Source organism: Amblyomma mixtum, chromosome 2, assembly GCF_055824585.1.
Source record: "Amblyomma mixtum isolate Tamu chromosome 2, ASM5582458v1, whole genome shotgun sequence".
NCBI lineage: Eukaryota > Metazoa > Arthropoda > Arachnida > Ixodida > Ixodidae > Amblyomma > Amblyomma mixtum.
Window position 1 is genome coordinate 228,014,030 of NC_143013.1, and position 12,285 is coordinate 228,026,314.

General features: G+C 46.1%; 1 protein-coding gene across 1 annotated transcript; it reads right to left on the minus strand.

The window, feature by feature from the left end:
- Positions 1-643: 643 nt before the first annotated feature.
- On the minus strand, positions 644-11,888 carry LOC149362828 (techylectin-5A-like). Its single transcript, XM_089568389.1, has 5 exons — positions 11,667-11,888; positions 9,937-10,079; positions 7,908-8,013; positions 6,053-6,220; positions 644-927 (listed from the first exon to the last, which is right to left on the minus strand). The coding sequence occupies exons 1-5, from the start codon at positions 11,815-11,817 to the stop codon at positions 644-646; spliced, it is 852 nt and encodes a 283-aa protein (XP_089424515.1). The 5' UTR covers positions 11,818-11,888.
- Between the last annotated feature and the right edge of the window lie 397 nt (positions 11,889-12,285).

A 12,285-nucleotide genomic window follows, 5' to 3' on the forward strand; every position in this document is an offset into this window, starting at 1 on the left:
TGCAGCCACATTTAAGATTTTACAGCAGCAATGTGCTCAGCTGCTTTATTAAAGCCAGGTGTGTCAGTTCTAGAGAGAAATGAGGAAAGGTAGGTAGGTTAAGGAGCTTTATTTCCAGCTACAGTTCGTAACATCATGCTAGGGGTTGTTTCAGAACACCTGTCTTCGAGGTGAATGAATGGCCACAAAACTGTGTTGAGGAAGTTTGTGCCATACGAACAAATTGATAATAAAACTCGATATAAATTATTTTTTGAAAGCCGCATTGCATCAAAATGAAGGCAAGAAGGGTGCTACAACAACAGATAGGCTTCTGATATGGCCCCTATAAGCGGTCCTCCCCTTGTTAAGTGCACAGGGATGGTGAAACTTCCAGAAACATGAAGCTTGATAGATAACCAGCGCATAAACGTGCGGTGCGGCAGCACAAGAAACCTTCCAAAATTACTACGTCACTTGGAGTAACGACCATGCAATTTTGCTTTTATTTACGTGTCATTCTTGCAAATCATGAACTTGTAATGATATCGATGATACGTTGCTCGTGAAAGAATACGGTTGAGAGCCGCGAGCACATGGGAAGAAGTCCTCAATCGTTCGGACGCTTGCAGGCTAAATACAACTGCGCTACTCCTAAAGGGAGCTACTTGGCCACTGCATGTGATTCAGCTGGACGTATCATCATGTGTACACTGGGATAGGAATAATAGTAGTAGAGAGTTTGGTCTCCTCGCTCACACCACTCGATGCCGTTGGCATAGCTGTCATGCTTGCCGTTCAGGTTAAGGCCGTTGAGGTTGGATTTGTGGCAAGCGTTGTACCACCAGCCTCCGCGGAACGAGATGGCACAATTGAACGCTGCGTGATCATTGTCTTGGTCGAAAGTACTGAAGTTGCAGTTGTCGCCCAGGGACAGTCCATTCCAGCCTGCAGGTAACATATTGCATCACTACCTACAGAAAAGCATCACACAAAGCAGCGGTACAGATAAGCATCATAAGGGCACGAGTACCGAGACGCAAACGCGCACGCACGCGCACGCACGCGCACGCACGCGCACGCACGCGCACACGCACACGCACGCACACGCACGCACTTCACGGAGTTAGGTTGTGTGGGCGTCCGCAGGTGTAATTTGGTATGATGTCGAGTAGCCTTTGCGAAAGCCAGCGTGATTGTGTGGTTCACTGAAATACAAGCTTAATCAAATCAAATCAAATCAAATTTTTATTTGTCTGTATACGTACACATTCATAAATTCTGATCTGCCTAAGCACATTTTGCTTGTTGGCTGATCAGGCAGCAGGTGGAGAAATACTTTCATATGTATACTTTACTTCTCCAGTCTTATCCAGTTAGCGATTACTTTAGTCAATAACCCTAAACAACTTACTTTCGGCTTGTAATTTTTCATGCCCCTGACATCTCCCTTCTGACCACTAAGATGATGTTAGAACTCTTTCAAGGTTCCTTCCGATAATTTCGAGGTATAAAGGTATAAAGGTTGGAAAGTTTTTCGAGCACAATCTTCCTTCAACTGATCTGCAGTTACCTAATCCACCCCGCCAGATTTCCGCCTTTACGTTATACCTAAGGCTTTCTTTACTCCTTGTAGAGTTACCAACGGTATGTGTACATTACATTCACGCCACTAGATTTATCATTAAAATCCTATTGTTTCGATCACTTTAAAGTTCCTATTAAAATCCCTTTGCTATTGAGGTTATCTCTCCTTTGTAGATGGGTTTGGTTTGGTTTATTGGGGTTTAACGTCCCGAAGCAACTCAGGCTATGAGTGACGCCGTAGTGAAGGGCTCCGGAAATTCTCCTTCATCGAAAGTAGGCCGCCACGGCCGGGATCGAAACCACGCCTTTCGGGTCAGCAGCCGAGCGCCGTAACCACTGCGCCACCGCGGCGGGGCTCTCCTTTTCAGTCTCCACAGTCAAATCCATGCTGTACATCCTTACATCGTTTAGCTTACGCTTATTGAAAGCCTTTGAATGTTCTGTTAGCTATTTGGTGACTGACAGAGGGGATCGCTGAAATATTGATGCTGAGCGTGCACGCACAGCAGCCAACGCATCTATATCGTCCTAGCGCGTCCCTTTCTTCATGCAGGCATTTGTTCCAGCAGCGATCTGCACAAATTGGTCTTCGTTTGAATTGGCTGCACATGTGAACAAGACAATGCACTATCTTCTTCCTCGAGACTTAGCCTATCCCGGATTTTAAAGGCCTGGTGAGGGACCAAGCATAGCCGCCGGTGATACCGCCGATAGCTGCCAACCAAAAGAACGCAGTATCTGTGGACAGAACCACAAAGCGCACCAAACAGTCGTATGCCGTCTACGTTGGTCAAAAGCGTTTCCTTTAAGATGCAGGGGGTTTTCAACATTCAGTGCAATCGCTGCATGGTTTAGCACGTCGACTGCCCATCTGCTCAGTAATTTCATTCTTTCGTGAGTGCTTCTTAATCGTAGGGAATTTCATGCCGAATACTTTATGAGGGGGTGGAAAAAACGGTGACGCCTCTACGGACTTCACTAAAGGCCTTGGCGGTAAAGAGCCAAAGTGCAAAATGAAGTCACTAAGGCGCTGCTGTAATTAACCACGAAGTTGCTATGCGCTTTCAGTGACCTAAAGCTGCGCTAAAGAAAAGCAATTCGTCCAGTGTTGGCATAAATGCTGAACTTGCAACACCCTTCACAGCATCAGCGCAGTTTATCCGCGACAGTTGTGAAGAGTGCACGGATGAAGTAAAGTAGTTACGTCTAACGTTGAATGAGGTTAAAAACCACAGCCTTTGACATGAAGAAGAGAACCATATGATATAGTCCGCTTTCTTCTTACTATATTTCGTGCACTTTCCATGACGTTTGAGAACTGCTTTTCCGTAATTTTCTCTAGGCAGTTTCGTTACAACGAATGCATCAGTGAACAAATGTAGGACACGCGAAAGCATGTGGGAAGTATCATGGTCGTCTGCTTCGTTTACCCTGATGTTTGAGGACAGCCTCCAAAGAGAACGTTGCTTACGTATGAACGGCAGTGTTCTCAAGGAAATACAGCGTGCAGAGGAGAAACGTCAGACTACAAGAGAATCTTGCGTGCCTCGTGGAAACACCGAGCGGAGAGAACGCCTTTTGGGGTATATCCGGCTGCAAGACACGCATTTACCGTGGCGTTTTAAAAAGATATACTTCAATGACGTAGCATAATCTGTCACATTCTTCTTCGAGGCGCTCGCCGACTGCTCACAACCAGCCGCCTGCAAGGGTAATCTGAGAAATGAGAAAATTATTTCTGAAAGTTTTACGTACACATGTTTTAATGGACCAATATCCCGTTTTAAAGGACCCCCCGCCGGGGATCATCCCCGCGTGCACTTAACACGGTATTTTAAAAATACATCGCCTTCGAAATGATGCTACACACTTTTAGAATCTCATCTAGGATGAATTTGGTGGTTCTTCATGAGGGGACGACATCATAGGTGCACTGTGAAATCAGAAATCTGTTTTTAAATCCTCTGCTTCTATTCATTCCTATGGGTATTAAGCCTTCTTTTCCACGCGCACTTTTACCCAGTCACCCCAGCCGGTGACAACGGCGCCACCGCATCTTGCTTACGCCACATACACGTTTTGGTCTATATGTGTTCCCCATGCATATCGCTTCATGTCTATATTAGAAATGATAACAGGACGAGCAAATTAGAACAAGCAGTTCACCAGAATGCATTACGAACCACTACCGGACGACGTTCTATCACTTAATACTGATGATATCTATCATGGCAGTGTTCACACCAAATTAATTCACTTTGTAGTGGCCCCAAGCCGAGCTTTAAGCAATTTCCGCAAGGCAGGGAACAATTAATCGTACAAAACACCAATATGTATTTGGATGAACAACCAGGTTATCGACTTGTGAAGGTAGCAAGACTATTGGTATCGAAAATGGCGGCATCACAAAGACAACAAATACTGTACTTGGCAGTTTACTGTGCTGCGAAGGTATCTACCGCTGCACTCAGAGCAATGAATAAGCAGTATTGTGCAGGGCTTATTAAGCGGGCAGCACGAGCACTAGGAAATTTCAGAAGGTTACAGAGAAAGACACGAGCACTTGTTGTGCTCAAAAAACTTTTCCCGGAGTATGTTAACGAATGCACTGTTGAAACGTTTAACGCTTTTTTTTGCTAACATATACCTATCCGTACGTAAGTACTTTCAGAACCTGACCAACAAACTAGAATTACCAAGCGGAATCTGCAACGGGTTGATAATAAGTGCAGTGTAGGTGTATGAAATATTATTGGTCTTTTCTAATGCACTCGTTAGCAAAGCTACTGGACCGGGTGATATTTTTGTGCGACTAATGAAGGATAACATATTTCAACTCCCAGATTCTGTAATCTTTTCAGCCAGTTCTTGCACAACTCAACATATCCGTCACCAGCCTAGTTTGCAAACGTCATTCGAATATTTAAGGATGCCATCTGTTCAGATCTGCCCAGCTATCGACCTATTTCAGTTTTGACTGCAGTTTTTGAAAAAAATATTTCTACTGTGCAAAAAAGTTTTTGATAGTATAGCATTCTTACCCGCACGAGCATGGATTTCGGTTCAACTAATCCACCTCATCTGCTATCATTTTTTTTTTCCTTTTACTGCAGAGCTAATGTTTTTGCGGCAGAACCCTCGACATTTAGCCAGCTACCGAAATGATCCCAGATCAAGGTTGTCACTGAGGACCGTTTCCTGTCTGCAGCCTGCTCTTACTGGAGTTCTCCAAGGTGTACACGCAGGTACACGCAGGTGTATACGTGAATGACTTTCTAAAAGTAGCAACCTCAACAAAAATAAGCCCACAGAATTCGATTTACGGAATAAATTAGTTGATTCCATGCATAAAAAATAATTACGAATGACTGCTTACATCAACAACACATTCCTTCAAATATCTTGGAGTAACATTGGACTAGGCTTACGCTGGCAGGCTGGTATCGACGCTCTTAGTGGCAAACTGCCATCTGCGTGCTATGTTGTTAAGTTTCAAACGCGGAAACTATTTATCTCAGGTGTGCCAAAAAAATTTTACTTTGCTCTATCTAACAGTCATTCATCGTAACGCACTGGATCATGCGGAGACACATAAGACATCTGCCTTCATCAAATTCAGCGCACACAAAAAAGACATTAAGAATAATGAGCAACTCAAAAACGCACACACCCAGCAGAGCAGTAGATAGCCAATTAGTAATGTTTCCTTTTGATCGTCTCCCGTGAACTTAAAACAGTAGGCAATGTTAAACTGCGTTGTAAAACGCAGTCCTCCTTTCAATGTGCAAATGACCCTGCAATAAAACGCTTTATCTCCAATTTTATTCGCCAGGACCGCATGCTGAGTATATTTTGCAGGCGTCCGGGAGGCCGGTAGACCTCCGGGAGACCACCATCAAAACGCGGCTGCCGCAGCTCTTAAAACATCGTCAATTCTGGCAGCATGCTTTCCCTAGCTCACTTATGTATGCTGAGCGAAAACTCGATAACGCGGTGCCCTCTGCGGGGGACTGCTCCTTGCCTTTCCGGCTCATCCTCGGGACGACCGTTACAAGTTTCCAGCGGGCCTCGTTCCTGTATTGTACCACACCTCTGCATAATGACATAGGCATCCAAGGAATGGGAATGCGTGCGCCAGCGTGGTAATGACGCGAAATCAAAGCGGGGTTGAGATATTCGAAACTTCATTAAACTAATTTCTTTCGATTTATATTTATGAGTTTATTCCTTCCCCGCATGGGCGAATGAAACAGCTTGTCTCTGCTACTCCTGCTACGCGCGTATTTCCCGTCTTTTTTCTGCGCTTTCATTTTCTGCTCCACTCCACGTTGCTAAGGAGGATTGATGCTGGGAGGAGGGGGATGTGCTCGATTTTGGAAAGAGGCGTACCCTTCTTTGGCTAGTTGTCTGCAGCTAGATACATTTTAGCGTTGCTTCCTATTTGTACCCATAAATAAATTTCTGCGAAGTGACTGGCTTGACATACCTTTCGGACCAACGAACTCTCCCAGCTTCAGCTTGAACAGTTCCTCTTCGCTGCCAACCCGGAAGCTCTTGTAACCAAGAGAGGCTGTATCGCCCGTGTGGTTGCGGAGCACAACTCTCAGCTCCATGTCAGTGGGAGCCGAGGTGAGAGCGTGTAACGCCTTGTTCCCTGTGAGTGACGAACATGACGAAAGTAGTTGCAAACGTTAGGCAAAAGCGATTGAATGCGATAAGAGACGCGCTGCTTTAAATGGCATTTTTGCACCATAAGCACTAAGCACCTAGACGTGTCATACTCCCGAGTTCTCTACAAGGAAGAAACAAATACTTCCACAGATTTATACAAAACATTTGTGCAAAAGGCCGCATTTCAACTGATAGGAATTCAGACAGGGAAGTCCGTTGCAGCTCGCTTCCTAGAAAGGCTTCCTTTCTCGTTTCTTTAACATCCTGATGCACAGAAGCCCAGATACAGACACACTGACCACGTAGAAAAGCGTCTCTTATATCTTTTTTTTGTTTTCCAATACACCCAAACAGACAGGATGTCACGCATATTAATGTTCATGTCCTATAACATTACTTGTACCGCGCAAGTTTTACCTCAATTTAGAAAGCGCTTAATCACTATGGACGAAGAGCACTTAAATCGAACAACCGTGCATAAACGTGTAACAATGCGTATGTATGCGGCGCTTAATATCCTAAAGCGACACATCGTCTTTGAGGGACTCCGCATAGGGGAGCAGATTAATTTAAAACGCATCATCGTATAAAATTTGAGCTGGCGTAGCATAGCAGTTAACTTGAAACACTGGTACTGCTGTTCACGTCACCAGTTAAACTTGAGACACTGTTCATCCTGGTAGACGACACCAGTTAAGTTGCTACAGTCGTAAAAAGTCGGAATTGCCGGTTCGTCTATGATCGTATGTGGTCAGCAGCTAGAAGGGCACTTCGCGCCTTCGTCCACTCGTCCGCTGACACGTTGCCGGTTGGGGCCGCAACTCCAAACTTCTTGAGAAGCAAAACTTGTTTATTGAAGACGGGAAACAAAATAAAGGCAACAGGAGAAAAAGGCGGTTAAAAGAAAGGCTGTGTTAAAGCGGCCGAGACTGACTCGGCGCGCTCCCTCTCTTTGTTTGCAGCGGGTTTTAATACCTTCGATAATTGGGCGGAGCTTTATTAAATCTGCTCACGATCAATTTCAACCAACCCTGCTTCAATGGCACTGTACATACAAGTTGGCGGGGCCCAGTGCTCGCCAGAGCCCGACTCGGCGCACCGCGCACTTTTCATGCAACTTTCGAAATTTTTGGGCGCCAGCAACGCCGAACTCCACCGCTTAGCGCGACAGTCGGGTGGTTTCAGAAGGCGCCGACCTTACTGACACCCACCCCTTGAGAGCTAATCTCTTCTCAGTGGGAAACGGTCGTCAGCCCCTTGGGCCCCTTTTCCCGCGGCTTTGGACAGCGTCGGAAGCGCGCGACCCGCTGTCATCATTCCTAATGCCTCCAGACGGACACGGTAGGAGGAAATTAGCTACTGGCGCCGTAGGCTTCTACCTTAACAATACCTCTCGAGCATTCTTGCAGTTTTCGGATGATGATGATGATGATGAAATGATGCCACCGTGAACAGGATTCGATCCCGCTACCTTTAAACCAGCAATGGAAAGCCAGATCCACTGGGCCACCACGGAGGGAAATTGATGTCTAACCTGTAGTTCTATTTTCACCACGTGATTGATATATTAACCCGATATTTTTTTTTCTGATGATTCGTAATCACCGCGACATTCTGCTTTGTCTGAGGCCCGATGAAAATTTGTGAAATGCAAGTCCGCAGTTTCTTACCAATCCAGTATTCCTTGGCTGGATCACCGAAACCACTAGCGTACTCTGTCCAGTTTCTGTAGAAGTAGTAGACAGCATTGCCGAACTGGCCACGCCGTTGAATCACCTGCGCAAACACACCAAGGGAGGATAATACGGCCGTATTGTTGCTCTAGAACCCTGAACACCCGAGACAAGCTCAGCGAATCCCATCTCGCGGAAGAAGTAAGCAAATACATATATCGAAGGAGTAGAAACACTAACTTCAGGGATCGCACTTTTTTCCAGTAAAATTGCATATGACGTAAGAAACCTTTAACATGATATATTATTTAGCAAAGCGCCTTACGTAGTAAACATTTCTAGACTACCTCAATGTCGAGAGTTGGTGCAAGCATCCAAGGACCAAACGACGCAAAACAAGTTGCGCTGATCAGTTGGTGGGCGTCATCGTAGCCTCCGCTTAGGCGAACGCATTTCCCTCATTACATGTCTGTCATGCGAAGAAGTATTGTGGCCCATGTGGTCGTCAGATGTGTGGCAATTATAATCACAACGGGTATCGCGTCTCGCCTCGATCACCTATAAAGCGGGAATAAGCATTCTGGGTAGGTCTCTCTTAGTCCTCTACGGCGTTATTCCTCCAAGACCCGTTTTCTTGTCTCTGAAGCACGTGTGGATTCAGAAAATCAAGTGTGCTTGTTGACAGGCCTGACTTATTCGGTTAGTGTACGCATATGCGGCCGCATAACAGACGTTGTTGTAGGTACGAATTGCGCACAAAAGACACACACAGGAAAAAAAACACACGAGGGAGACTAAAAAAGACAGACGTTCATTGAGCGTTTTTAAGGTTCCAGCAAGAAACATCGGCAGCACGCTAAATAACAGCTATGTTGTCCCCGGTACACTCAGTGGCAGGTAAGACTGTTAGCGTCCACAGTCGCAACTAATTTCATGTACTGCTACAACGAAGTAACAGCTACCACGAAGAAATCACGGGGTCTCTTCGCCTTCGTTATAAACAGGTTCAACTGTGTACACATAAAAAGCAGCACGAGAGTCATAGCAATACTGCTACGATGTTGTTGAAGCTGGCGCTGCTGCGAATCCCGCTCGAGCCTTAAGGTTGTTTTTTTTTTCTCTTTTTTTCTGCTGTCTATCGTTGTCATGGAAAATTTCGGAAGTATTTGGATATGTCCGGCTTGATATTTGGCCGCAGGTTTTCAGTGATTTCAGGAAAACGTTTGTCTGAACATAGCGATGTAGGAAGAAAGAAGCATTTCGTGCTTAATAGAATCGCGTACCTTGAAAAAGCTTCAGTATCTATTCCTGCGATACGAACTCTCCGTACCGAGTGACAAGGTGAAAGGGGGGGGGGGGGGGGGAGCTATTCAACAATACAATTGGGCTCGTGAATTAGAAAGAAACATATCGCACTAGTTCCGATCTGCTGTTCGCCTGCATGTAAGCAGATTGTGACGCCTGGAAAGTGCGCACGAACGACAAATTTTCTCCGCCTCCAACGGAAGAAATTGTGGCCCGTCCCTAGGAGACAGGGGAATAGAGAATACCTGTTTCGGCCAAGCTACACTCCTCTGCGATATAAATTGAGCACAAAGGCAATCGTTATCAACAACACCGGGTAATTGTTATATTATGTCGTGACGTGTTTTTCATATTCGCCCTCTTCTGTTTCGTTATGTTACGTCATAAGTATTTACCACTCCGAAGCTGCGCACAGGCAATGAGAAATGTCGTGCTGGAGACTCCGGATTAATTAGACCGCTTTGCCTTCTTTACGTGCATTGAGATTGCACAGCACACGGACTTCTTATCCACGCAGAATCCGTTGAAATACGGGCACCCGGGCCAAAGCTGGATACCGCAACCCTCGAGTGGGCAGGCAGGCAAAAGCCACTGAGCCACGACAGCAGGTGATGCACGACAACTTCTCTTGAGCAATGCAAAACGAGCTCAGGGATTCTTGGGCAAGTGTTAGAGGTAAACGTAACAGACGCTAGCCAGGTAGCTATGTGGATCAACTTACCGTCCAACCTCCCCCGTCCGTTTCCATGTCGCAGTACACAGCCTGTCCCGCCGCGGCATCCACCCAGGGGAAGATTGTGTACACTCCGCTTGTCGTCTGACCCGCGTGCAAGAGGTCGGTGCAATGCTTCGGCCGCATTCTCACTGCGAACACAGTTGTCATACTTACAAGCTGATTCAATTTTGCGACATTGAAAACTTTTGTTGTTCATATCAGGTATAGATCAGACTCCATGACTTGAGCGGCGGAACTAAGATTTACTCATGTAAAAAGAATCCACGTCCGGGGACAGCCGCTATTCCGAGACAATGGCGACGGCCAGAAGGCGCCTGTCGTCAACCAGACATTGCTCGTGGCTCAACGCTGGTATTCCATGTGAAAAAATTGCTGGGGACATTAAAGCTCTGCCTTAAGGATATGACGCGGGAGCGTTAATGATCGGTCATCCAACTTTACATTCATATGTCCCTGGCAGTCCTCATGCCACTCCTGGAGCAATGGTGCAGCGGTTAAGGTATGCGCCACTGTGCTTCGACGGAAGGTGCCGCCACTGGTAGGGCTTGTGCGAACCAGATTGGTATTCCCGAGCAACCTTAATTTAACTGTCATCTGCAGAGGAGGTCAGTTTACTCACAATCCGATGGGCAGGTTCTGACGACCCCACAATGCCACGTGACCTAGGTTACCCAAATAGGTTCTTGTACGGGGGTAGCTGGCTGGGCCACCCTATGCCACCCTATTTATCGCTCACAACGCCGACGCCAAATTTTATGCGTAACGGGGCCTTCAGCTCTATAGCGCCAAAGCATAGGAACTCTCCCCACAACAGCGACAGGCAAGGGGTCATACAAACAGATGAATGCTAAGTGAGGGAGTAGGGTAGGAAGGGTGTCGCTCTGCAATAGCCTGAACACAGCTACCTAGTATGAATCAGATGTGGAATGGGAAAGCACCTGTATTGCTTGGTGTGTTTTTTTTTTGTCTTGCGCTTAGGTTATTGTGCGCTGCTCGTTTCATCACAGTCCAATGTGTCACTTGGGTCATTAAACCCCACATACTGTTTCACCACAAAGTAAATTAGAGTCTGCGCGTGAGCGACGTAAACCAGCTGCAACAGTGGTGAAGTAGAAATGGTCGCCTTGGTTCCTGCTTTGCGCCTGTAGCTTGGTGCTTAGTGCGTTATTTCTTCGCCCATATTCTGCTAGTGCATTACGAGCATATGAATGTGGTTTCGAAAAAAAAGACATGACATCGCGCCAACACATTTCTCTTCGCCTCCTTGTCGCTTAATCGCGCCATTGATTCAGATGACAAAACACTGGATGAAGAAAGCGGATGACCGTGGTGCGTGATGCATGTGCCTGCCCTCTTGTTTGCTATAATCAACCGTAATTTCATACTTAAGCGTACCATGAAGCCTATACATCTATATGTTAATGACATCTCATTACCGTCCAGGTCACTGTTCTCGTTTTAAAGCCCCATTACACTACTAACAATTTTTTCGCTGAGGTGGCGTTTTCACGTTATTTGCCTGAGCAGAATTTTGTGCGAAATGCTTTAATCAGTCGGCAAACCCAAAATACTCCTCACTGACAGTAGAACACAAGGCAATAGTCAGGTAAAACAACGGGACTTCATTAATGGCGACTGCTTGAAACCGAAATTCTTTACCTCCCTCACCCGCACCTAGGCACCTAACGCCTCTGAATACCACCGAGAAGACTCACTCTTTATGTCCGAGAGGGCTGTCATGAGGTCCTTGACGTGCCCTTCTGCACGGGCGATGGAACTGTGCACTGAGCCAACAGCAGTCACGTTCATTGCGTACGAGGCCACGAACACGACCAGCAGCTTACTCCCTATGATGCTCCAAGACATTGTTGCACAGAGATCGCCTACGCTTTTGAATCGCAAGGACCAAATCCTCGAGGATAGCTCCTGCACACAAGAATGGCGAGTAGTGAAACCAATGCCAGTAATTAAGAAAATTCAGCGAAGATGCGAGTTTCTGAAGTGGTAGCCTCCTTTGGTACTCCAAGTAGTAGAGGAATGAGAGCAGGAGGAGACGGAATTAAACATACTAAAGCAGTCAGGTTGTAAAAAAGCTGACTAGTGGCAAGAACTGGAAATGTTGCTTTGCCTGTATGCTTTTCGAAAGCGGGTGTGTTTTGCCACGGCACAGCCAAATTTTTCCGAGCCACAGCGCCGGGGATAATCGCGTTTTCGGAATTCCATAAACTGATGTGGCTATTACTAACGACCAGCTACAAATCCCTAATTGCAACTAGGTGCTTAACTCTACTAGTTAAAATGTTCATTATGAAAAATTAGTTAACCAGCTTACTA

Excerpts from the sequence above, each read along its gene's own strand:
- LOC149362828 (XM_089568389.1), bottom strand. The coding sequence starts at position 11,817 with ATGTCTTGGAGCATCATAGGGAGTAAGCTGCTGGTCGTGTTCGTGGCC. Across the intron at positions 10,080-11,666 it reads AGCCCTCTCGGACATAAAGA|TGAGAATGCGGCCGAAGCAT; the intron begins GTGAGTCTTCTC and ends CTGTGTTCGCAG. Across the intron at positions 6,221-7,907 it reads AGCCAAGGAATACTGGATTG|GGAACAAGGCGTTACACGCT; the intron begins GTAAGAAACTGC and ends CGTCACTCACAG.